General features: G+C 40.1%; 1 protein-coding gene across 4 annotated transcripts in view; it reads left to right on the plus strand.

The window, feature by feature from the left end:
• DDX42 (DEAD-box helicase 42) overlaps positions 1 to 26924 on the plus strand; it is a 45993-nt gene that overhangs the window by 12025 nt on the left and 7044 nt on the right. For 3 of the 4 annotated variants that reach the window (XM_063628299.1, XM_055258619.2, XM_055258617.2), the window contains 13 exons: positions 1774 to 2010; positions 7742 to 7892; positions 13653 to 13714; positions 15212 to 15248; positions 16091 to 16240; positions 19718 to 19822; positions 21184 to 21303; positions 22367 to 22543; positions 23462 to 23590; positions 24202 to 24301; positions 25161 to 25208; positions 25724 to 25821; positions 26573 to 26849. In XM_063628299.1, coding sequence (XP_063484369.1) covers positions 1790 to 2010; positions 7742 to 7892; positions 13653 to 13714; positions 15212 to 15248; positions 16091 to 16240; positions 19718 to 19822; positions 21184 to 21303; positions 22367 to 22543; positions 23462 to 23590; positions 24202 to 24301; positions 25161 to 25208; positions 25724 to 25821; positions 26573 to 26849 — 1675 coding nt within the window. In that variant the 5' untranslated portion in view covers positions 1774 to 1789. Of the gene's footprint in view, positions 1 to 1773; positions 2011 to 3821; positions 3943 to 7741; positions 7893 to 13652; positions 13715 to 15211; positions 15249 to 16090; positions 16241 to 19717; positions 19823 to 21183; positions 21304 to 22366; positions 22544 to 23461; positions 23591 to 24201; positions 24302 to 25160; positions 25209 to 25723; positions 25822 to 26572; positions 26850 to 26924 lie in introns of those variants that run through there. The other variant, XM_055258620.2, reaches the window with a different exon arrangement.

Raw genomic sequence — 26924 nt, forward strand, 5'->3', positions numbered from 1 at the left:
TTTGAGACCAGCCTGGGCAACATCACAAGACCCTGTTCCTTAAAAAAAAAAAAAAAAAAAAAAGGTTTTTGGAGCCAAGACTAATGTAAGGTATTGTTTGTAAATTGATTTTATCAATGCACAAGAAATTTCTTTGTAATTCTTTTTTTTTTTTTTTTTGAGACGGAGTCTCGCTCTGTCGCCCAGGCTGGAGTGCAGTGGCGCAATCTCGGCTCACTGCAAGCTCCGCCTCCCGGGTTCACGCCATTCTCCTGCCTCAGCCTTTCGGAGTAGCTGGGACTACAGGCGCCCGCCACCAAGCCCGGCTAATTTTTTTGTATTTTTAGTAGAGATGGGGTTTCACCGTGGTATCGATCTCCTGACCTTGTGATCTGCCCGCCTCGGCCTCCCAAAGTGCTGGGATTACAAGCGTGAGCCACCGCGCCCGGCCTCTTTGTAATTCTTAACCACAGGCTAACTGAATACTTCAGGCAACATGTCAGTGAACCATAGTTTCTTCCTGGATAGTGTTTCTATTGGGCAGTTGTTCAATAAATACGTGCTTCATAGTACCTTTTCTTCAGACATGAATACATAGATACTGTCTACAAATAACTGATCTTTTAAGTTTTGATTCTTTGATTCTTCCAGATGTCATTACCAGAGGATAACCTCTAGTTTTCAGAGAGTCTTGGCTGATAGAACCTCAGTCTTTCATATAAGGATGAAGATGTTTAGTCTTTTCATATCTCCAATGGCCTAGCACATATCAGATTCCCCAAAATATTTCTTTTTATGAGTATTTTTGTCAGCTTAATAAGATATTAATTAGCAGGTAAATCCTTTTGGAGGGGGTGACATTAAATACTGCATTCCAGTTTATATTGAGATCCCAGTAAAATTAAAACAATTTCTTCAGTGTTTTAGAAAATATAACCATTTGTTGAGGCTAGCATGGTGTGTATCTGAAATACAATGTCAACTTTTGTGGTTTTTGTTTTTGTTTTTTTAAGAGACAGGATTTCACTATGTTGCCCAGGCTGGAATACAGTGGCTATTCACAGGCAGGATCATAGCACACTGTAACCTTGAACTCCTGGGCTCAAGCAATTTCCCTGCCTCAGCCTCCTGAATGGAAATGAATCTCTTAATGAGATGGATTTTCTTTTCTTTTCTCTTTTCTTTTCTTTTTTAATATAAAAAGAGACAATCTCTGTCACCCAGGCTTGAGTGCAGTGGCGTGATCAGAGCTCAGTGTAATCTGGAACTCCTGGGTTCAAGTAGTCCTCCTGCCTAAGCCTCCCAAGTAGTTGACATTACTGGCCTGGGCCACTCTCCTTACTACAGTGTTATAGTTTTAATTGAGAAGCTAAAATTTAAAATAAAATTTTAGGTGGAGGTTAGAAGAGACATACAACTCCATGGGGCTATATACTTCTTTTTTTCTTTTTTTTTTGAGACGGTGTCTCTCTCTGTCGCCCAGGCTGGAGTGCAGTGGTGCGATCTCAGCTCACTGCAACCTCCTCCTCTCAGATTCAAGTGATTCTTCTGCCTCAGCCTCCCAAGTAGCTGGGACCACAGGCGTGTGCCACCATGCCCCGCCAATTTTTGTATTTTTAGTAGAGAAGGGTTTTCACCATATTGGCCAGGCTGGTCTTCAACTCCTGACCTCATGGTCCGCCTGCCTTGGCCTCCCAAAGTGCTGGGATTATAGGCGTGACCTACCATGCCCGGCCCTTGGGGCTATACACTTTTTAAAGTTTAATTTATATTTGTGTATCTTATTCCTAACAGGTCAGTCATTGGCACCATGAACTGGAATAAAGGTGGTCCTGGCACTAAGCGAGGATTTGGCTTTGGAGGTTTTGCCATCAGTGCTGGGAAAAAGGAGGAACCCAAACTCCCACAGCAGTCCCACAGTGCCTTTGGGGCAACCAGCTCTTCTTCTGGATTTGGAAAGTCAGCTCCACCACAGCTTCCTTCTTTCTACAAAATTGGATCTAAGCGGGCCAACTTTGATGAAGAAAATGCGTAAGTGGTAATTCCTGGTAGTGTAGCAAAGTTTGGACTTTGATATATTCATTCTATCAGCAGAAATTGAGGCAAAGTAACTTTGTTTCTCAAATAATAATGACTTCTTAAATTATGTGTCTCGCTGAATTCCACTGTTCCTAATAAGTTAAAATATCAGGTTTACTCATTTGTAAGGAATGTAATACCTGTGGGGTTGCTCACACCTTTACTTATTCAGTGTTACGTCCTACTGGGCTGTCGCTAAATGTGGGATTAGAAGCCATTGAAACAGGCTGGGCGTGGTGGCTCACACCTATAATCCCAGCACTCTGGGAGGCTGAGACGGGTGGATCATCTGACATCAGGAGTTCGAGAACAGCCTGGCCAATATGGTGAAACCCTATCTCTGGTAAAAATACAAAACATTAGCTGGGCATGGTGGTGCACGCCTGTAATCTACTCAGGGGGAGGCTGAAGCAGGAGAATCGCTTGAGCCCGGGAGGCACAGGTTGCAGTAAGCCAAGATGGTGCCATTGCACTCCAACCTGGGCGACAGAGCAAGACTCCCATCTCAAAAAAAAAAAAAAAAAAGAGCCATTGAAACATAAATATGGCTGAAGAGTTTTATATAATTCATGTGGGTTTTGGTGATCTTTTTTTTTTTTTTTTGGAGGCAGAGTTTCTCTCTAGTCACCCAGGCTGGAGTGTAATGGCGCAGTCTCAGCTCACTGCAACCTCCACCTCTCGAGCTCAAGTGATTCTCCAGCTTCACCCTCCTGTGTAGGTGGGATTACAGGCATGCACCACCATGCCGGGCTAATTTTTGTATTATTAGTAGATCCGGGGTTTCACCATGTTGGCCAGGCTGGTCTCAAACTCCTGACCTTAGGTGAACCGCCCGCCTCGGCCTCCCAAAGTGCTGGGATTACACGCATGAGCTATTGCACCTGGCCTGGTGGTCTTTACTGCAATCTTTTACTGACACCATATAAATTGTTTAGTAAACACAGGCAGTTGTCAGAACTGATGGAAATACAAGTTTGCTTCAACATGGAAGTCTTTTTTTTTTTTTTGAGATAGAGTCTCTCTCTCGCCCAGGCTAGAATGCAGTAGCGTGAACTTGGCTCACTGCAACCTCCGCCTCCCAGGTTCAAGCGATTCTCCTGCCTCAGCCTCCCAAGTAGCTGGGACTGCAGTTACAGCCGCGTGCCACCATGCCCAGCTAATTTTTTGTATTTTTAGTACAGACGGGGTTTCACCGTGTTAGCCACAATGGTCTCAATCTCCTGACCTTGTGATCCGCCCGCCTCAGCCTCCCAAACTGCTGGGATTACAGGCGTGAGCCACCAGGCCCGGGCTACATCTAAGTCTTTATTATGGTGGAACATCTGATAGTGGTAGAAAAATCTACTCACATTTTTCTCATAGCTCATAATTGGTAAATGCTTTTTACCAATTACTATTTTTAACTTGCTGATATAATAATGTGGTTAGAAAAGGCTGGGATTTAAGGGGTTGAGTTCTGATTTCTATACAAAATATCTCTCTTTGCTGAATCTGAAGAAATCTCTTGTTACTGTTATTTCCAAGCTGATTGTGACACTGCTTCACTACTTGAGGTTTTTTTGTTGTTGTTGTTTTGAGATAGGGTCTCACTCTGTCACCCAGGCTGGAGTGGAGTGGTGCGATCAAGGCTCAATGCAGTCTCGACCTCCCAGGCTAAAGCAGTTAAGCAGTTCTCCCACCTCAGCCTCCTGAGTAGCTAGGAACATAGGCACATGCCACCACACCCTGCTAATTTTTTATTCTTTTTTTTTTCTTTTTTGAGATGGAGTCTTGCTGTGTCACCCAGGCTAGAGTGCAGTGGCGTGATCTCAGCTCACTGCAACCTCCACCTCCCGGGTTTAAGTGATTCTCCTGCCTCAGCCTCCCATGTAGCTGGGATTACAGGTACCTGCCACCACACCCAGCTGATTTTTGTATTTTTAGTAGAAACGGGGTTTCACCAGGTTGGCCAGGCTGGCCTCGAGCTCCTGACCTCAGGTGATCCACCCGCCTCAGCCTCCCAAAGTGCTGGAATTAAAGGCCTGAGCCACCATGCCTGGCCAATTTTTTATTCTTTTGTAGAGACAGGGTCTTGCTTTGTTGCCCAGGCTGGTCTGAAACTCCTGGGCTCAAGTGATCCTCCCACCTTGGCCTCCCAAAGTGCCGGGATTATAGGCGTGAGCCACTGCACCCAGCAGATTTTAATTGGAAAAAAAAGCTTCTAAAAGACGAGTTTAATTTTTTTTTTTTTTTTTGAGACGGAGTTTCGCTATTGTTGCCCAGGCTGGAGTGCAATGGCGTGATCTAGGTTCACAGCAATCTCTGCCTCCTGGGTTCAAGCAATTCTCCTGTCTCAGCCTCCTTAGTAGCTGGATTACAGACATGCACCTGGCTAATTTTGTATTTTTAGTAGAGACGGGGATTCTCCATGTTGGCCAGGCTAGTTTCAAACTCCTAACCCCAGGCGATCTGCCTGCCTCGGCCTCCCAAAGTGCTGGGATTACAAGCGTAAGCCAGTGCACCTGGCCAAAATATTTTGAAAGTACACGGTAATATTTTAGAAAGCTGACATGTTATTTAGGAGTCAAATATACAAGTAGTGTTTAAGTTTTAGCAAAGTCAGAGATCATTATTCTAAACAGCAGTTAACTAGTTCAGGCTACTTTTTCATTAGTTAAATAGAACACACTATATACAAGAGGCAGAGGTGGAAAGACTGCTTGAGCCCAGGAGTCTGAGGCTGCAGATAGCTATGTTTGCATCACTGCACATCAGCCTGTATGTCAGAGTGAGACTGTCTCTAAAAAAAACAAACAAAAAACTAAAAACCTACTGTACTAATGAATATGCATGAGTAAATATGTGTATATGTGTATGCTATATATTAATGCATATATTATTACATCGTATAGTATATAGTGTGAATATGCTATTGCTATATTAGTGTACATAACAATTACTATATAAAGGAGTTTGCATAAGCATATAGACTATATATTTTAGGCCAGGCACAATGGCTCACATCTGTAATCCCAGCACTTTGGGAGGCCGAGGTGGGTGTATCATTTGAGGTCAGAAGTTTGAGACCAGCCTGGGCAACATGGTGAAACCCCGTCTCTACTAAAAATACAAAAATTGGTCTGGGCGTGGTGGCTCACACCTGTAATCCCAGCACTTTGGAAGTCCAAGGCAGGCGGATCGCCTGAGGTCAGGAGTTAGAGACCAGCCTGGACAACGTGGTGAAACCCCATCTCTACTAAAAATACAAAAATTAGCTGGGTGTGGTGGCGGCACATATAATCCCAGCTACTTGGGAGGCTGAGGCAGGAGAATCACTGGAACCCGGGAAGCAGAGGCTGCAGTGAGTTGAGATTGTGCCACTGCACTCCAGCCTGGGCAACAGAGCAAGACTCCATCTCAAAAACAAAAAGACCACACAAATTAACTGGGTGCAGTGGCATGCACCTGTAATGCCAGCTACTTGGGAGGCTGAGGCAGGAGGATTGCTTGAACCTGGGTGGTAGAGGTTGCAGTGAGCGCAGAGATCACGCCGCTGCACTGCAGCCTGGGCAACAGGGCGAGGCTGTATCAAAAACAAAAAAGCATATATACTATATAGTTTAGCCTATATTATTGTTACATATAGTCAGTGTTACATTAGTGTGTGTATATATGTATGCGTGTGTGTACATAGCATAACAGTTAAAGCTTTTAAAATAATTCCTAGGAAGACTTGAAATGCTTTAACTTTTTAAACTGCAGTTATTTATTTAAATTAATATTTGGTTATATTACTATTTGAGTTTGAGATTAAAGTCTAAACAGTGGTTTAGTTTATAAAGAGCTGTATTGACATCCTTTTCTGGAATGTTTGTTAAAGAGAAAGTGATACCTTATCCAGCCTTTGAAGATGTCCTTTCTGAATACTTAAGTAGTATCGTAAATTATTTTGGATTGAGCATTTATTTTCTTTTTTTTTCCTCTTGTTTGCAGAGTCTTGCTCTGTTGCCCAGGCTGGAGTGCAGTGGCACAATCTCAGCTCACTGCAACCTCCACCTCCTGGGTTCAAGCACTTCTCCTGCCTCAGCCTCCCGAGTAGCTGGGATTACCGGCATGTGCGACCATGCCTGGCTAATTTTGTATTTTTAGTAGACACAGGGTTTCACCATGTTGGCTGGGCTGGTCTCAAACTCCTGACGTCGAGTGATCCACCTGTCTCGGCCTCCCAAAGTGCTGGGATTAGAGGTGTGAGCCACCACGCCTGGCCTGAGCATTTATTTTCAATTCTGGAAGTTTTCTGTTGGTCCCCAGAAAATAGCCCAGAATTTCTGAGGTTTTTGGTCTTAAAAGAATATCTCAGGTTTTTATTAAGGGTTATAAAGAATAAACTGAATTTTTCATGTTTCATTAAGTTTCCTTTTGGCTGTGCACAGTGGCTCTCGCCTGTAATCTTGGTACTTTGGAGGCTGAGGCGGGCAGATCACATAAGGTAAGGAGTTCGAGACCAGCCTGGCCAACATGGTGAAACCCGTCTCTACTAAAAATACAAAAATTAGCCAGGCATGGTGGCAGGTGCCTGTGATCCCAGCTACTAGGGAGGGCGAGGCAGGAGAATAGCTTGAACCCAGAAGGCAGGGGTTGCAGGGAGCCCAGATTGTGCCATTGCACTCCAGCCTGGGTGATGAGGAAAACTCCGTCCCAAAAAAAAAAAAAAAAAAAGTTTCCTTTTTTCCATAGCACAGCTCTTTAATATTTGTCATATTTATCTAACAATGATCAGTAAGTTTGTACTGAAAACTCTTCCCTTTTAACAGAACTGGGAGTATGATTTGACCATACACTATTGAAATGAAGAATCTCTTGTGATTACTTTTTTGTAATATTGAAATTTTGCATGTATTAAGTAGTACTTAATAATTAGTGTGGCGATTTCCTCAGGGATCTAGAACTAGAAATACCATTTGACTCAGCCATCCCATTACTGGGTATATACCCAAAGGACTATAAATCATGCTGCTATAAAGACACATGCACACGTATGTTTATTGCGGCACTATTCACAAAAGCAAAGAGTTGGAACCAACCCAAATGTCCAACAACGATAGACTGGATTAAGAAAATGTGGCACATATACACCATGGAATACTATGTAGCCATAAAAAATGATGAGTTCATGTCCTTTGTAGGGACATGGATGAAACTGGAAAACATCATTCTCAGTAAACTATCGCAAGGACAAAAAACCAAACACCGCGTGTTCTCACTCATAGGTGGGAATTGAACAATGAGAACTCATGGACACAGGAAGGGGAACATCACACTCCGGGGACTGTTGTGGGGTGGGGGGAGGGGGGAGGGACAGCATTAGGAGATATACCTAATGCTAAATGACGAGTTAATGGGTGCAGGAAATCAACATGGCACATGGATACATATGTAACAAACCTGCACATTGTGCACATGTACCCTAAAACCTAAAGTATAATAAAAAAAATAAAAAAATAAAAAATAAAAATAAAGAGCGCTAGACTTTGATCTGGAAGAAAAAAAAAAAAATTAGGTCATTAGCCAAAGCCTTGGAGGTCTCTAATTTGATCTGCATTAAATCTCCTAATAATAAGATATACCACAATAAAAATTTTGTTAAAGATTTACTGACCCCAAAGTAAACATTCACTTTACCAGTTTGCTTTCTAATTCTCAGCTATTTTGAAGATGAGGAAGAAGATTCTAGCAACGTTGATTTACCTTACATTCCTGCTGAAAACTCACCAACTCGCCAGCAATTCCATTCCAAGCCAGTAGATTCTGACAGCGATGATGATCCCTTGGAGGCATTCATGGCTGAAGTGGAGGCAAGTATCAACATGTTTCATTAAAATATTTAGCAGTTAGAAATAGATCAAGTTAACTTAGTACTTCAAATCTTATTCAAAATTTGTTTTCTATTTTTTTTTTTTGAGAATTTTGCTCCAGTAGTCTATAGTTGCATATATCTACTTCCACTTGCCCTGTAGTACTTTTGTGATGATTGGTGGCTAGAAATTTGAACTGTAACCCATGACATGGTAGCTCTAGACGTATATGTGTGTATGTGTTTTATTTTAATAATCTTAGCATATTCTTAAATGGAATTAACATCCCATTCAATCTAGCATTTGTTAAGTACATATTTATGTAAGGTAATTCAACTTAAGGAACTTGCCAAAATTATAAATTCTGTATTCTGTAGTTTAAATGTTATTTCTTCATCAACATTCATGACCTCCCTGTAGAAATTTATAACCTCATGACCACCTCCTTGAAACTCTTCTCACTAGGCTTTTGTGATTTTGTGTTATTTTCCTTTTTCATCTTTCTGACTGTTTTCTGTTTGTTTTTGTTTTCTTATTATTTTTATTGTGGAAGAATTTAAACACATACAAAGATAGAATAATAAAATGAACCTTCATGTACCTTCAACCAACTTTATTAGTTAACAACTTTTGGCCACTCTTGTTTTATCTAATCTCTCCTACCTCTGATTCTTTCTTTTCGTTTCTCTTTTTTTTTTTTCTTTCTTTCTTTTTTTTTTTTTTTTTTGGAGACAAAGTCTTGCTCTGATGTGGGCTGGCTAGAGTGTAGTAGTATGATCATGGCTCACTGCAGCCTCAAACTCCTGGGCTCAAATGATCCTCCTTCCTCAGCCTCCTGAATAGCTGAGATTACAGGTGTGCACCACCATACCCAGCTAATTTTTAAAGTTTTTATAGAGGTGAGGTCTTGCTTTGTTAACCAGGCTGGTTTTGAACTTCTAGCCCCAAGTGATCCTCTAGCCTCAGCCTCCTAAAGCGTTTGGACCACAGGCATAAGCCACTGTGCCCAATCCAATTCTGTTTTGGATTATTTTAAAATCTCAGACATTTAATTTTATCCATCAGTATTTCTCTGAGAACACTCTTACAAATTACAACCACCATGTTATTGTTGCACCCAAAAAACAAGTCATTAAATATCCATCTGTTATTTGTGATCCTTCTTGCCATCTTCCTCCAATTTTTCACATACAGAGGTCCTTTTACAGCTCTCTATATTGATTTACTATCTTCACTCTTAGTGACCTCATTTACTTTTAAAACTTTTCTGTGCATAATTTATGTTTTTAGTCCCATCTTTCTCTTTGGTTTTGGTCCTGCTTTTCCAGAATCGTATTGGCCTTTTTTAGATGAATGTGTCCCACTGGAACCTTAAAATCTATTCATCTTCTTTTCCTCCTCAACAAGTCATTCTCTGATTTCCGTGAATGACATTAATGTTCACATAGTCACCTTAGCTTAAAACTGGCTTTAATTTCTTCCTTCACCACTGCCTCTTCATTTTTTTTTAGCAGATTATTAAGAATGTTCATTATTTAATTTAATACTCAAAATAATCGTGGGAAATAGGCAGAAAAATTTATATATATATTTTAACTGATAACAAAACTGAGCCCTAAGATAATTCAAATCACTTGCCCCAAATCATATTGGTACTTAATGTGGCAGACCTGGAACTCAAATCTAATTTCTCTTGCTTAGTAGTCCTGAAGGTCTAGCTGTTTCCCATACATCATGCTGCCTTTCCTCTTCTCATTTGCCAAAATCTGTCAATCTTTATAATAACCCTTGCATCTGTTCTTTCCTTTCTGTTGCCATTGTAGCCATCCTATTTTACACTCTTGTAAATTCTCTCCCTGCTTTAGGCTCTCTGCTGTCTTATTAGGTAGTATACAGCTACAGGTTAATTAGACCAAAATATGTTTCTTTTCATGGTATTCTCCTTACTTAAAAACTGTCACTTCAGATGGCTGGACATGGTGGCTCATACCTATCATCCCAGCATTTCGGGAGGCTGAGGCAGGAGGATCCCTCGAGTCCAGGAGTTCAAGACCAGCCTAGGCAGCATAGCGAGTCCGTGTCTCTACAAAAAATAAAATTTAGCCAGGCGTGGTGGCATGCTGCTGTAGTTCCAGCTACTTGGGAGGCTGAGGTTGTAGTGAGCCATGATCATGCCACTATTCAGCCTGGATGACAAAGTGAGACCCTTTCTCAAGAACGAAATGAAACCAAAAACTATCACTTTAGACTATGTGCCGTAGCTCACACCTATAACCTCCAGTATTTTGTGGGGTCAAAGTGGGAGAATCGCTTGAGGTTGGGCAGCATAGTGAGACCCTGTCTGTAAAAAAAAAAAAAAAAAATGTTGGCTGGGCACAGTGGCTCACGGCTCACATTTGTAATCCCAGCACTTTGGGAGGCCGAGGTGGGCTGATCAAGAGTTTGAGACCAGCCTGGCCAACATGGTGAAACCCCATCTCTACTAAAAATACAAAAAAAATTAGCCAGGCATGGTGGTGCACGCCTGTAATCCCTGCTACTCGGGAGGCTGAGGCAGGAGAATCGCTTGAACCTGGGAGGCAGAGGTTATAGTGAGCCGAGATGGTGCCATTGCACTCCAGCCTGGGCAATAGAGTGAGACTCCATCTCCAAAAAAAAAAAAAAAAAAAAAAAAAAAGAAAAGAAAAATTGTCACTTAATTGGTTATGAAATAAAATCCTTTGAGATTCCTTAGTTACTTATCTTCAGCCAGAATACACCTCTCCTCCAAGGAAGTAGGGAAAGAAATAATCCAAGATTAATGTTTTTGTTTGGCCTAGACATTGCTTTTTTAAAATGTGAGCCAACATTTTTAGTGTCAGGGGATTTTGTCTAATAGTTCAGACTGTTGAAAAAAGGAAGATCTGGCAATATACTAAGGCTGTGTTTTTGTGTGGCAGAAAGAGGCTATTGCTGAGCAAATGGCTGCCTACATTAGACAAGGCATGCTTTTCCTTGCTCACCGTAGTTACATCAATCCCTGTTTTCTTCTTAACCTTGAGGCCACTGTTTACAGCGCCATTTGTCATTTCTCTTGCACTGTAATTTTTCTTTTCTTTTGAGACAGGATCTCTTGCCCAAGCCAGAGTGCAGTGGCAGCACCATCACAGTTCACTGTAACCTCAAATTCCTAGGCTCAAATGATCCTCCTGCCTCAGCCTCCCAAGTAGCTGGAACTACAGGTGCACACCACCACACTCGGCTAATTTTTAAAAAATATTTTTTCCCAAGCTGGTCTCAAACTCCTAGCCTCAGGCGGTCTTTCCACCTTGGCCTCTCAGAGTGCCGGAATTACAGGTGTGGGTCTGTGCCCAGCCTCTGCATTGTAATTTTTCTTAGGGTGGAGAATTGTTTTTCTGAACTTATTTCTCTATCAGATATCAGAAAACAAAAGACTCAGGGTGATATAAAAAAAATTAGAGTACATTTCCGTAGAAGAATATGCCTGCTTATTAATTTCCAGTTTGGTCTTTGAATTTCCCATCTTTGATTTATAACAACTTAAGTTACTTACTGAAGAATATACACCTAATAGGTGGCAGAGCCGAAATTCACCTCCAAACCCCATATTCCTTATGCAGTATCATTCTGTATCTGAGTTCTTATAGTGCTGTGTATTTCTGCCACTTACAAATTATGCAGGATACTTACCAAACACCCAGACTATTCAGGGCATACGTGTGTCTTGCAGCATAGTAGGTATTTAGTTAATATGTTAAGTGATTTACACTAGGAGTAAAGGCAATAAATGAATTGCCATCTTTGAGATGTCTTGTATGCGTTGTTTTCTTCATCTTCTTGAGACACGAACATTTCCTAATGGGCTGTTTCCTAGAGAATCTGTTCTCGTTATTTCCTGAGGGATCCCTAGTGATGAATTAAAAGAAAAATTAGCTCTGATTTTCTGTGTTTAAATGTAGATTTATGGTAGTACAAACTGGCATAGTCCTTTCTGAGTGAGTGTATCCGAGAATGGGCTAAATTCTTTTGGCTTTTTTTTTTTTTTTTGGAATGGAGCTTCACCCTTGTTGCCCAGGCTGGATGCAATGGCGCAGTCTCAGCTCACCACAACCTCTGCCTCCCAGGTCCCGGGTTCAAGCGATTCTCCTGCCTCAGCTTCCCGAGTAGCTGAGATTACAGGCATGTGCCACCATGCTTGGCTAATTTTGTATTTTTAGTAGAGACAGGGTTTCTCCATATTGGTCAGTCTGCCCTCAAACTCCTGACCTCAGGTGATCTGCCCGCTTTGGCCTCCCAAGGTCCTGGGATTAGTGAGCCACCGCACCCAGCCCAGATGTCAAATTTTATAGAAAGTATAAACTTTTCTAGTGCTTGAACTAGATGAAGATTTATTTTTAGCCAGTGTTCTGAAAAAGGATTTATGTAGGCTTAAACAATATGTTCTACCACTGTTGGTGACCTGTTTCTTATGTTACATTGCTTATGTCATCTTCAGTTTATAGTCTTAAATATATCTTATAGCTGGTTCATTCCTCTGAAAAGTAGGTTGTTTGTATGCATTGCTTCTCTTTAAAACAATTTCTTTTCATCAGGAACATTTGGTTTGATAGAACACCTGATCATGCCACAGTATATATAGCTGCATTTTTAAAAATCTGAGATTGCCAGAAAAACTCACGGTGCTTTATAGTGAGAAAAAGTTGTGTAGAATGTGTATAAAGCCTTGGGAAAAATCATTTAATTCTTCTGACCTTGATTTTCAAATGTATAATACAAATGATTAATTTTGATCAGCGATCATCAGTTTGCAGTATATAAAAATTGTCTAGGCCGGGCGCGGTGGATCACCTGAGGTCACAAGCTTGAGACCAGCCTGACCAACATGGAGAAACCCTGTCTCTACTAAAAATACAAAATTAGCTGGGTGTGGTGGCTCATACCTGTAATCCCAGCTTACTCAGGAGGCTGAGGCAGGAGAATCGCTTGAACCTGGCAGGAGGAGGTTGTGGTGAGCCAAGATGGTGCCATTGCACTCCAGCCTGGGCAACGAGAGCGAAACTCCGTCTCAAAAAAAAAAAAAAAAAAAAAAAAAGAATTGCCTATGAAAAATGTAAAAACTACACACATTGAACTCACTCCAGCCCCAAGGATTCTGATTTATTAGATGTAGAACAGAATTTTCAGTCTTGAGACTACTGTCATTTGGCGCTGGATAATTATTTGTTGTGGGGCTTTCCTGTGTATTGTAGAATGTTTAGTAGCCATCCTTCGCCTCTGGAAACCAGTACTATCAGCTGTACCACCCCCAAAATTAAAAATGTCTCCAGACATTGCCAGATGTTGCCTAGGGGCAAAATTGTCCCAGATTGAGAGCCACCTTTCCAGAGTCAGATGTATGTCGTCTTAAGCTACACTTTGAGGAAGGCCGATCTGCCTGAATTGAAAGCACTTTTACATCTGTAATTTTATCATTAACTTAAAGCAACTAAAGGTTATGTATTTGTGAAGCAAGCATTTTTGTTCATTTTTCCGTGTGTGGCACATTATTACAGATAAAATTGTGCAGTCCATATACAGCCAATTTATAGAGCATTTAGTTATTTCTCTTTGAAACGTAATCGTCAAAATGCAATTTGATGGCATCAAAATGCACTTGTCAAACACATAGCTAAAGCTATTATGGCACTTGTTCCAATCTAAAAATTGTTTCTTTCAGTGTTTTTAGTTGATGTCATTCTATACAGCCTTTTGTTTCATTAGGATCAGGCAGCTAGAGACATGAAGAGGCTTGAAGAAAAGGACAAGGAAAGAAAAAACGTAAAGTAAGTTGTTTTCTTCTCCCTCACAAAGGTTACGTGAAAACTGCTAAAGTATTGCAAAGCCTATTCCCCCAAAGTTCATAGAGAAAAAATATTGAAGTACACTTGTGTACTTTACTTGAAGTTATTCCTGTATCTTGAATACTTTTTTAATAATAGCGATGGCAACAGTCTTTGCATTTGCAATAATTAAAAAGCATTCAGTTTGGTAGAATAGTATTTGGTCTTTGACTATAAATAGTTGTTTAGTAAACACAAGGAATTAATTATAGTAGAGTTTAGGGGAGCATAATTATTAAAGTTTAGGCTCATTGTTCTGAGTTTCTCTCATAATTAATATAAAATAGGTTTATGCCTATATGGTTGATTATGAGAAGTAATGGCAACTATATCATGAAAACTATGTATAGTTGAACCTTTGGACAACACAAGTTTGAACTGCATGAGTCCACTCATGGGGATTTTTTTCAACCAACACAGATGGAAAAATAATATTCACAGTATAAAAACCTGTGTATAAGGAGGGCTGTAATAATACCTAATTTTATTTAGGGAGTGACATTTCGCTGTAGCAGCCATAGTCAGAACTTGAAGTACTTTGTTTTCTGGGAAAGAGAAGTCTCCTCTTTGCCTTGATGAATAAACTTCTAAGGCTTTTTCTGCCAGGCATGGTTGGACTTTTTTCTCCCTGTGCTTGGCAGTCAGTGCTTCAGTCCCTTACCAGAGTTTCTGTTCCATATGGAGATTTAGCTGTGGTTTTGGTATTCATTGCATATCGTATCCCCTTCCACCTGCCCTACGCTGGTGGTGGTGCTTGCTGGTTGCCTTAGGAATAGCAAGTGCTCTAGGTTAGGCAGAAAGTCTGATTAGAAACAGATGGTTGTGGGAACTAAGCAACCATATTTTCTCTATAGCTCCTGAGACATACAGCAAGTGGTGATGGTCTCCTTCTCCGTGTGAACTGTTTAAGCATTTTATTCCCAAACTCATAAAGGAGTTAATGTAGTTTTCACTCTGTCCCCATCCCTAAGGTTGGGGGATGCTTTTGGCTGAAGACCATTAACCCTAGAGCTAGAAACTTTGGGGACAATAAGAAGGTTGTGACCTTCTTTCTAGTATATGCCAAATACAAGATTTTTTTTTCTTTTTAGTATGAAATACTTTTCACAACCACATTGTTTGTTGTATGGATTCACAAAACTAGGACTATTTGGTATCTGTCTTCAGAAAGTTTTTACGTCTGATATCCTTGTTGGTAACTGCTGTTTCTAGGGGTATCATATCATCCCATTTAAAAGAAATGCGAACTGCAGATTATAGAGTGCAGCTACACATATATATAAGGGGGTGGATAGTTTACAGTGTGCTCATTGCTGCTTTGTTATTGTTAGTGTTGAGAGTTCCTGTGCTGTATGGAATTCAACACTAATCTGCTGTAAGTATGGAGCTGGGTATGTGGAACATTTGCAGGGAAGTTTGTTTCTCCGCTTGTTTTTCCAGGGGTATTCGAGATGACATTGAAGAGGAAGATGACCAAGTGAGTTCCTATGCAGTATTTCTATCTTTTATTTTTATCCACAAAGTCTATACTGGGGACAAGCTAGAGCTTGCCTTCACTCGAAATGGCCATTCCTGACATTCAGCAGGGAATGTCATTTGATTTGCTCCTTTTGTACCTGTGTGACCAATTGGTAATACATAGATTCACATGGCTTTCCCCCATATTGAAGATGGAATTTTTGATCAACTATGACATCCAAAGCAAATACGAGCTTTATTCAGCTTGCTTCTTTTTAAATCCAAAATTAATGTTTATTCTGATAAATCAAGTGGTAGAGTAGTGTGGGATCTATTGATGGCCTTTGGTAACATCTAACCTCTGTCTCTTAGTAAGTGTCCTGTTTGTGGTTCTTGTATTTCAAGCTGGAACATTAATTACTGTCCATTAGTCTCTTTTCCCCCATTGTTCAGTTGTGGAGTGATGAGAATCAGAGTGAGTGGTAGCCCTTTCCAGGTTTGTGACCTTTCTAATTAGTATTAACTTCCAAACTTGGATTGTTAAAGCCACAGCATGTGTTCTATGGCTCTGGGCAGGGTTGATAGACACCCCACTCCAGGAAGGCTGTGGAACAGACATATTTGTAAGTCTTCTATTAAACAAGTTGCAACATTTAATAGTACTAACTGTTTAATTCATTTCTTCTGATTGTTCTTCTGAATATTGCTATTATTAAAGGAATCATTGCTAGTAAGGGTCTTGCCTTACTTGGTAGGTATTTTAACTGTGCAGTCATCTGGTACACTATGTGCGCTAATTACAGGAGCAGAAACATTCTCAGTTGTACGTGGGTGTGATTATGTTCTTGTGCTTTCCTGCAGGAAGCTTATTTTCGATACATGGCAGAAAACCCAACTGCTGGTGTGGTTCAGGAGGAAGAGGAAGACAATCTAGAATATGATAGTGACGGAAATCCAATTGCACCTACCAAAAAAATCATTGATCCTCTTCCCCCCATTGATCATTCAGAGGTATGGTGTTTCTTGCTGAATTTTACTCTTGTTTCAAGCTAATACTTTACTTCAGCTTTAACATTTAGATTTTCTCAATAGTGGAATACTCTTACGTCATGAGCGTATGCATCTTGTCATCTTTAGTAAGTGGTTGAGCCACAAATTCCATGAGGCTTTATAGCCTGTCTTGTTCAAAAGTATAGCCGAATCAATTACATTTGACTTTAGAATTAAAACTTTTTTTTCAAGTAATTGTACTTGTTTTCCAGAACCAATACTTCTTTCTTTCTTTTTCTTTTCTTTCTTTGTTTCTCTTTCTTTCTTTTTCTTTCTTTTTTATTTCTTTCTTTTTTCTTTCTTTCTTTTCTTTCTCTCTTTCTCTCCTTTCTTTCCTTTTTTTCCTTTCTTTCCTCTGTTCTCTTTTTTCTTTTTCTTCTCTTCTCTTTCTTTGCTCTTTTTCTTTCTTCTTTCTCTCTCTCTCTCTCTCTCTCTCTGTCTCTCTGTCACCCAGGCTGGAGTGCAGTGGCACAATCTCGGCTCTCTGCAATGCTGCCTCCTGGGTTCAAGCAATTCTGCCTGCCTCAGCCTCCTGAGTAACTGGGATTACAGGTGCCCACTACCATGCCTGGCTAATTTTTTTTTAATATTTTTGGTAGAGATGGGGTTTTGCCATGTTGGCCAGGCTGGTCTTGAACTCCTGACCTCAGGTGATCCCCCTGCCTCGGCCTCCCAAAGCGCTAGGATTACAGGCGTGAGCCACTGCACCCAGCCATGACATCTTTCTTTCAAACTGGGAACGTTTTGGCCTGTGTTTACTGTTTTTGTTGTTGTTGTTGCTATATTGCCCAGACTGACCCCAAACCCTCTGGCTCAAGCGATCCTTTCACTTCAGCCTCCTGAGTAGCTGGGACTACGGGTGCATGCCACTGTACCTGGCGGAGGTTGCAGTGAGCTGAGATCATGCCATTGCACTCCAGCCTGGGCAATAAAACAAAACTCCATCTCAAAAAAAAAATTAAAGCTTTCAAGCAAAAATTAGAATTTGGAAAACTTAATCTACCATAGTAGGCTTGACAGCTTTTCAGTACTTAAAGACCATTGTGACAAAATTGATGGTGATATTAATAACTGATTTTTAATATAATGAAATGTGTTAACATCTGGATGATCTGTATATAACCTCAGTGAACCAGTATTTTCCAAATGATCAATGTATGACATTACAAAGTCAAGCATGAATAAAAGCTCAACTCAAAATACATGATAGATAAATGGATTATAATGTAACAGAGAGTGAAAACTTCAGTAATATGGTTTCAGATTACACAATGAAAATAACTTTTAGGAAATGACCGCTTGTCAAGTTTTAGTGTAAAATAAAAAGTATCTGAAAAGGGCTGGGTGCGGTGGCTCATGCCTATAATTCCAGCACTTTAGGAGGCCAAGGTGGGCAGATCACTTGAGGGCAGGAGTTTGAGACCAGCCTGGCCAACATGGTGAAACCCCGTCTTTGGGATTGGTGGCAGGCATCAGTAATCCCAGTTACTCAGGAGGCTGAGGCAGGGGAATCACTTAAACCTTGGAGGAGGAGGAGGTTACAGTGAGCTGAGTTCGTGCCACTGCACTCCAGCCTGGGCAACAGAGCAAGACTCCCATCTCCAAAAAAAAAAAAAAAAAAAAAGGTATCTGAAAAGGCTACTAAGATACTGTCCTCTCTTTTTCAACTACGTATTTTTTTCTTTTCTTTTTTTTTTCTTTTTTTATTTTCTTGAGATGGAGTCCTGCTCTGTCGCCCAGGCTGGAGTGCAGTGACGCGACCTTGGCTCACTGCAACCTCCTCCTCCTCCCGGGTTCAAGAGATTCTCCTGCCTCAGCCTCCCGAGTAGCTGGGACTACAGGTGTGTGCCACTACGCCCTGCTAATTTTTGTATTTTTGGTAGAGACGGGCTTTCACCATGTTGGCCAGGCTGGTCTCGAACTCCTGACCTCAAGTGATCCATCCGCCTCAGCCTCCCAAAGTGCTGGGATTATGGGTATGAGCCACTGCTCCTGGCCTGGAGGCCAGATTTTCTTATAGGTTTAAATAAAACTAACCTATTGCAACAATTTGAATATAGTAGGAGCTATTTAAGTCGACATTAATAAAGAGATTTGTGAAAATACAAGACAGTGTCACTCTTCTTGCCAATTTTTTTTATGTATCCAGAACTGTGATTTTTTTTTAACTACCTATAGAATGCTTATATTTTTCTTAAAAAATAAGTTTAAGAGCCAGGCATGGTGGCACATGCTTGGAGTCCCAGCTACTGGAGAGGCTGAGGCAGGAGAATCACTTGAGCCCAGGAGTTTGAGTCTAGCCTGGGCAACATAGCAAGACCCTGTCTCTGAAAAAATAAAAAGTTTATAAAAGTAATTTAGCCAAATTGATAGGTGGTGATGTGCTTATGTTTTGTATACCTACTACAGTAAGCTATGAAAAGAATAATAGAAGTGACTACTACTCTCTGGAATTGGAAATTCTTGGCCATATGTTTTTTAAAAGTTATAAACAACTCCATGTTTTTATTTATTATTTATTTATTTATTTATTTTTTGAGACGGAGTCTCGCTCTGTCGCCCAGGCTGGAGTGCAGTGGCGCAGTCTTGGCTCACTGCAAGCTCCGCCTCCCGGGTTCACGCCATTCTCCTGCCTCAGCCTCTCCAAGTAGCTGGGACTACAGGCGCCCGCCACCACGCCCGGCTAATTTTTTGTATTTTTTTTAGTAGGGACAGGGTTTCACCGTGGTCTCGATCTCCTGACCTCGTGATCCGCCCGCCTCGGCCTCCCAAAGTGCTGGGATTACAAGCGTGAGCCACCGCGCCTGGCCAACTCCATGTTTTTAAACAGAATAGAACTCCCTCTAAAAGCAGAGCTATCTCCAAAATAAATATTAGGAATGTTTTTAAATGCTTAGTGCTAGATTAAACAGCTTTATTCAAAACATATTTAAATGTTATATGGTGAAATATCTTCTCTGTCCTCTGAGGTCTTTGGCATTATAGAGAGATTCCTTAGTCTGCTTCAATGTTGTTCAAATTCGAGGTTTCCTTAAGAGTCTCTTTAGGAAGTAGGTTGGTGTTAGGCTAGGCACAGTGGCTCATGCCTGTAATCTCAGCTACTTGGGAGGCTGAGGTGGCGTGAGAATTGTTTGAACCTGGGAGGTGGAGGCTGTAGTGAGCCAGGATTGCACCACTCCTCTACAGCCTGGGTGACAGAGCGAGACTGTGTCTCAACCAAAAAAAGAAGTAGGTTGGTGTTTATATTGAAAACAGGAACAGAAAACAAATTAGCTGTACTTTTTAGGATCTAAGTTGAGAATAAATAAATTTTTTTGCTTTCTCTAGCTGGAATGGCTTTACTTGTGTAAAATTTGGAAAAGATTATTTTGCAATAAAATCAAACTTACAGAATTGACTCTTGAATTCTAGACTAACTTTGAATAATTGGACCTGCAGATTGACTATCCACCATTTGAAAAAAACTTTTACAATGAGCATGAAGAGATAACCAACCTCACTCCACAGCAGTTAATAGATCTCCGGCATAAGCTCAATCTTCGGGTAAGACAATCATTAAGCTCAATATTCTTATATTAATGTTAATTAGTCCAGATTTAGTATTATTGGTCATCTAAACTAATAACCTTGAATTTCTTTTCTAGTGGTCTCTGAACTGTCTTTGCCAGAGTAATTATTATATCCCTTCTGATCATGTCTCTTAATTTGATTGTTTTAGTCTTCTAGATGCTGTTTTAGGATAGGATCATTTTCTTCTTTCATATTTCGGTCAGTTTTGTATGTTCTGTGCTGGATGGACTAGTGATGAAGGGTGGGAGTCCCCATCTAAAGGAAGAGGAAACAAAATGAATAGATGTTAACATATGATATCTTAGAATATTTTGAAATTAAGATAAACTTGTCTGTCAAATTACATATAGTATGCTTTATTTTAAAAATTAGAATAAACTAATACGTTTAAAAAATATGCATGTACTAATTTCAGAATGGTTTAAACTGCCTACCAGAAAGTTTTGGGCTGCACATTGGCTACATTGGTTTAAGGTGCTGATAGATGGTAAATGAAACACACAGAAAAAATATGCTATGCTATCTGCTCTGATATAGACAACTTTCTCGCCTGTGTGCACCTTATCAGTTGCTACACGATGTTTAAACTCCTGTTTTCCAGGAGGGGTGTGTATTTGTGTATGTACACTTGTCTGTTTTCCAAGAGGTTACTCACCTCCCCAATGACCCAAGAAAATTTTTAAGTAAAACCCCTGAAATCCTGATTAGAAATATCAACATCACCAGAGAAGCATTGAAAGGTTACCACTTTGGGGGACAAAATGGAGATTATAAGCCCCATTCTTCACCTAGGGTGCAGTTTGAACAGGGCTTGACAGTGGCTGGACCATCACTAAGTGAGACATTAATTCATCAAGCATAACTGAAAATGGAGGCAGTAGATTATATCTTGGAAGCCAGCATGTGTAGACTTGTCTTATTTGGAGCCCACTTGGAATTTTCATTTCAAGAGTAAGATACATTAATTTTTTTCTACCATCTGGTTAATACTTAATGCAAAATGGCAAAAGAACGGTTATGACTTCCCAATTCATTGAACAATTTTTTTTCCGTTTTATTTGTTATGAGAAAATTAATTTTGATTTAAGAAATTTTTAATCATTTAAAATTGTATGACAATTATCTTGGGAATATTTATCATGGAGTTTTTAATATGAGGTTTATATTTGTTACCATTTGAGGTTTTGCCTTTTCATTGTATGATTTTGGCTTACAGACTTGTATTTTTACTTCATACTCCAGCTAAAATGCTAGATCCAGGTAAGTGTTGTTGAACTTCAAATGCTGTTAATGTTGAAGTACAAGTCATTCTGGGGAGTTGTCTCTATCTCTAGGTCTCTGGTGCTGCACCTCCTAGACCAGGAAGTAGCTTTGCTCATTTTGGGTTTGACGAACAACTTATGCACCAGATTCGGAAATCTGAATACACACAGCCCACTCCAATACAGTGCCAGGTAAGTAAAACATAATGAAAGAAAAATAAATTAGGGTAATCTTTCATGACTATATTAGTTTAAAAACAAATCACAGCAGTAAAACAGTGTTTTGTGTAGAACCTTATTGATAAGGATAGAGGTATTTATCACTCTTAAGAAGTCACTAAATGGCTGGCAAATATTCTTTTGTATCTGATACGTATGTTGAAAATATGGTATGAAGAAAACAATTTATTAGGCCTAAACCTAACCAAAAAGGTTCGTATATGGACAAATTTAGCACTGTCAATGACTAGAATTCCTTTGTCCGTCACTTGAAAATTCTCATTTATTACTGAAAGTTTTAGCTTCTTTTTCCCATTTATATATGGGATTTATTTATCCTTATGCAGAAAATTCTCATTTTCTGTATATGAATGAGATAGTCTGTACCTTATTAAGGGGGGAAAATTTTTTAAATTTTAGCAACCCTTCATTATAAGTTGCAATTTTTCTGTTTTTGTTTTTGTTTTGGAGACGGAGTCTCACTCTGTTGTCCAAGCTGGAGTGCAGTGGCACGATCTTGGCTCACTGCAACCTCTGCCTCCCAGATTCAAGCAATTCTCCTGCCTCAGCCTCCCAAGTAGGTGGGATTACAGGTGCACGCCACCACACCTGGCTAATTTTTTGTATTTTAGTTGAGATGGGGTTTCACCGTGTTGCCCAGGCTGGTCTCGAGCTCCTGAGCTCAGGCAACCTGCCCACCTCGGCCTCCCAAAGTGCTGGGATTACAGGCGTGAGCCACTGCCCGGCCTTGATTTTTCATTTCTGTATTTTAAACAAAATGGAGTTGTTTCTGTTCTGTAAGTGGTGGCTGATATCCACATAATGAGAATGATGTTATTTCCTATAAATCAAGAAGTTAATGAGAATGTTGGATATTGATATTTCTGTTTCACAACCAGTATGCATAGCACCGGATATGTTTTGTTCCATTGCAAATAAAAATGTCATTAGTAGTCATTTATCGTTCCCCAGGATTTGCTTCAATACATCTTTAGAATTGAAGTTTTAGAGTGGTTATATTTTACTTTTTCTCCAGGGTGTGCCTGTGGCATTAAGTGGTAGAGACATGATTGGTATTGCCAAAACAGGTAGTGGGAAAACTGCAGCCTTCATTTGGCCCATGTTGATTCATATAATGGACCAGAAGGAGTTGGAACCAGGTGATGGACCAATTGCAGTGATTGTGTGTCCTACCAGGGAGCTTTGCCAGCAGGTATGTGCTTTCTATAGAATGCCTCCTTCTATATGTGGACTAGCAAGGGACCAGCCAGTCAAGTGAGGTAGAATGACCAGGAAACTTTTTTTTTAATTGTGATAAGAGACACACAAAATTGATTATCTTAACCATTTTTAATGTACAGTTCAGTAGCATTAAGTAGATTCACAGTGTTGTGTTACCAGAAAACTTTTGGAAAGTATTATGTGTTAAATATTTTCTATATAACCAAATACATATTTTCCCCTAAAAACTACTGTTTTTATTTATTTTTATTTATTTGCTTTTTTTGAGACAGAGTCTCACTCTTTTGCCCAGGCTGGAGTGCAGTGGCATGATCTCAGCTCACTGCAACCTCTACCTCCCAGTTTCAAGCAATTCTCCTGCCTCAGCCGAGAGGCTGGGATCACGGGCACACGCCACCACACCTGGCTAATTTTTGTATTTTTAGTAGAGACGGGGTTTCACCATGTTGGCCAGGCTGGTCTCGAACTCCTGACCTCAAGTGATCTGCTTGCCTCGGCCTCCCACAGTGCTGGGATTACAGGTGTGAGCCACTGTGCCCGGCCAGAACTACTGTTTTTAAGAGGAAAAGCCTATTGTGATACGGGAATTGTTTGTATTACAAGCTGACAGTTTTTCTGTAGGATGAATTCATTTTGTCTTGGTAGAAAAGCAGTGACAGGATCAAGAAGAGAAGGGGGTAAAATGAATAAAGGAAGATTTTAGATAATCTGTTGAGATGCGATAATGGTATTCTATTCATTTATACCTTTATGAATAAAATCATGATTTTAAAGTATGTTCTAGGTTTCGATTTTTTTATGACATCATATTCTGTTTTTCAGAACTTCGTTTGGGTTGTGACGGGTATTAGTGCCACAGTTTGTTAATATATTATTCACAACTTTGTAGATCCATGCAGAATGTAAGCGGTTTGGAAAAGCATATAATCTTCGATCAGTGGCTGTATATGGAGGAGGGAGTATGTGGGAGCAGGCCAAGGCCCTTCAGGAGGGGGCAGAGATTGTTGTGTGTACCCCAGTAAGTATGCCTTGTGTTTAAATGGCTTCTCAGCCTCCCTCAGTATGGAAAACATGATTAATTTTGCAGAGAATTTCCCCTAAAGTGTGGTAAAAGCAGGGTTGAAAATATTCTGATGAACGGCAGCCTGTGGTTTTAATTCTGATTGGTGGCTAAATTAGCAGTTCAGTAAGAGTCTCTGTGACATATAGGCTAGTAGCTACAAATTCCCCTCTATGTCAAATAGTTTTTCTTGTACTCTCCCACAAAATGATTGCCAAGTTCATCAAGAATCAGAAAGATACATATGGTCAGAATAGCCTAGAAGAGTGTAGTTTAAACATTGAAACCTGTCATTATGCTTTAAATCAGGTCACTTTAGAATACCTCAAAAACTGCTTCTGGCCACTTTCCCACAGAATTTAAATCACAGTGTAAATGAAGAAGCCAATTGAGTTTTTAAAATTTCTGTTCCTTTGAGCTAAGTAGTGCATGAGGTACGTGGCTGTTGGACCAGTATCTATTACAGTCTGAGACTAGAGAATTAGCACTTTTGCCAGGAGTGCAACTGCTTAGAAAGTCCCTGTGAATGCCTTTAATTATACTTACTGTTCATTGTGTTGATCTCATAGGGTCGACTGATAGATCATGTGAAAAAGAAAGCTACCAATCTTCAAAGAGTCTCTTACCTTGTGTTTGACGAAGCAGATCGAATGTTTGACATGGGATTTGGTATGCCTTGAATACCAGTTTCTTCTGTCCCCGTCCTCATGATACTAGTTTTTTTTCCATGTCTTTCTAGACTATTTTTTCAGCATGAGAGAAGCTAAAAATACTCCTGGATGGGGTTAGACTATAGAAATATAGCTAAGATGAACATTTTTAGGAGTTTTCTCTGGAAAAGTATGTTAGGTTTTATTGGGTTGAGGAAATTTCAAAGTGCCTTTGTATATAAGGGGAATATTTTCTCTGTCTTCATCTTTATTCATATGCCTTTGATCGTAGAGGTTAAGGTCTGTGTTCTTGGGTAGGTGAATGTCAGATCATTCGAGGCTCTTTGCTTTCCTATCCTCATAGCTGTCTTTACTGATTGGAACACTGCTAGACCTAGCCCAGTTGGATGGAGGGAAAATTTTTCACTTTTATACTGAATGATATGTTTAGGAGCTTCTTCTTTCTTGAGACAGAGTTTTGCTCTTGTTGCCCAGGCTGGAGTGCAGTGGTGCGATCTCACTGCAACCTCCTCCTTCCGGTTTCAAGCGATTCTCCTGCCTCAGCCTTCTGAGTAGCTGGGATTATAGGCACCTACCCCACGGCCCGGCTAGTTGTTTTTTGTTTTGTTTTTTTTGGTATTTTTAGTAGAGATAGCCGCATTGACCAGGCTGCGAACTCCTGACCTCAAGTGATCCGCCTGCTTCGGCCTCCCAAAGTGCTAGGATTACAGGCATGAGTCACTGCGCCCGGCCTGGGGTTTCTAATTTTCTTAATTCTTACAGCTTCTTATGAAGACTTTTACTAAAATGGCTTTTTCCAGGCTTCCCAAACTGTATTTCAGGTTATAATATTAATTTTATTGTTCTGTTTCTTCCAGAGTACCAAGTTCGATCCATAGCAAGTCATGTTCGTCCTGACAGGCAGAGTATGTATGAAGCACCTTTGTTAAACCAAATTTGTACTAAAAAGGGCACTTATTTATTTTATAAGCACTCAGAGTTATGGAAGTAAAAATGATCATGTGTGTATTGGTGAGAACCATAATGAGGGAGGTAATGAGTTTATCTGAGCTGGACAGGATCTTAGCACTAGATATAACTTGTTCCTTTTTATAGATGATAAAACCAAGGCTCATAAATTAAATAAGCTGCCCTAAATTATACAATTTTATCAGTGGGTAGAAGCAGTGTACAGTACAGATCTGCTGATTTGAAATTAAGAGTCTTTTTCTGAACCACACTGACAACTTGTCTTAACTAAAAATGTAATAAAAATAGAACAAGGGCAAATCTTTCTCTAGTGAATCAATTTTTAAACTAAATTTAAAGTTCAGGTGAGCTTATGTAAAAAAACTGAATAATCCTGAATGCCAAAGAAGCTTAATGGGTATGCATAAAGATACCATATTGTTTCTCTAACAGAATTTATCTTACCTTTTAGCTCTCTTATTTAGTGCAACTTTTCGGAAAAAGATTGAAAAGTTGGCCAGAGACATCCTGATCGACCCTATTCGAGTGGTGCAGGGAGATATTGGAGAGGTAACCCTAAGCAGGGCTGGTTGGGACCTTAATAGGTTTATTTCTCATATTATGGAACACAGAATTAATTTCTCACTATTGAGATAAAAAAAAGATGTTTATAGATGCAACATGCTTGAGATTGGGTATTTTGCAAGTTGTGGGGATAGACGAAACAAGACTGGCAAAGTGTTGGGAATCATTGAAGCTAGGTGATGGGTACGAGTTGATTTTGTTCATTTTGCTTTTTTTTTGTTTTATTGAATGTCTCAAAACTTATAATTGTTTTAAAAAGGCTTCAAAGAGACAAAAAGATGTGCCTGGAAGTATCAGCGTATTAGGTTGGAACTGACGTTTTAATTATTGTGGGAGGGGCCTACACAGGAGGGAAAGGGTGACCTGAAAGGCCTGGAAAAAATCAGGTTTCATTTCTTACCTATACATATGCGCTATGTGGAAAATTTCTCTGAATTGGGACTTGGAATTCAGTTATGACTGCTTAGAGAATCCTTCAGTTGCTTGCCATGGTTATTGTTAAGGAAAGCTCTACAAAGTAGTGGGGTGTACAAATCAGGTATGTACACCAGGTGGAGAGCAAGGTGATTGGAAAGGAGAGGTGAGTTTTGAGCTGCACTTGACTTGCTGAAGGTCCAAGGAGAACTGGGATTGTTGAAGGTGTTCTCGATGCAGGTGGAAAATATATGCCTAGTCCTTGTTCAGGTGGCCTGTGGCTCCAATGTCACAATCATCTGTTTCATTTCTTTCTTCTCAGGCAAATGAAGATGTGACACAGATTGTGGAGATTCTCCATTCTGGACCTAGTAAATGGAACTGGCTTACCCGGCGTCTGGTAGAATTTACCTCTTCAGGGAGTGTCCTCCTCTTTGTTACTAAAAAAGCCAATGCTGAAGAGCTAGCGAATAACCTTAAACAGGAGGGTCATAATCTTGGGCTGCTCCATGGGGATATGGATCAGAGTGAGAGAAACAAGGTCATTTCAGACTTTAAGAAAAAGGACATCCCAGTCCTGGTGGCCACAGATGTTGCAGGTAGAGTATGAATTTTTCAACAACATTAAGTTCCTAGGCTATAAGGGTACTCTGTCTTACTACATAAGACCTGTA

Source organism: Symphalangus syndactylus, chromosome 20 (assembly GCF_028878055.3).
Source record: "Symphalangus syndactylus isolate Jambi chromosome 20, NHGRI_mSymSyn1-v2.1_pri, whole genome shotgun sequence".
Taxonomy (NCBI): domain Eukaryota; kingdom Metazoa; phylum Chordata; class Mammalia; order Primates; family Hylobatidae; genus Symphalangus; species Symphalangus syndactylus.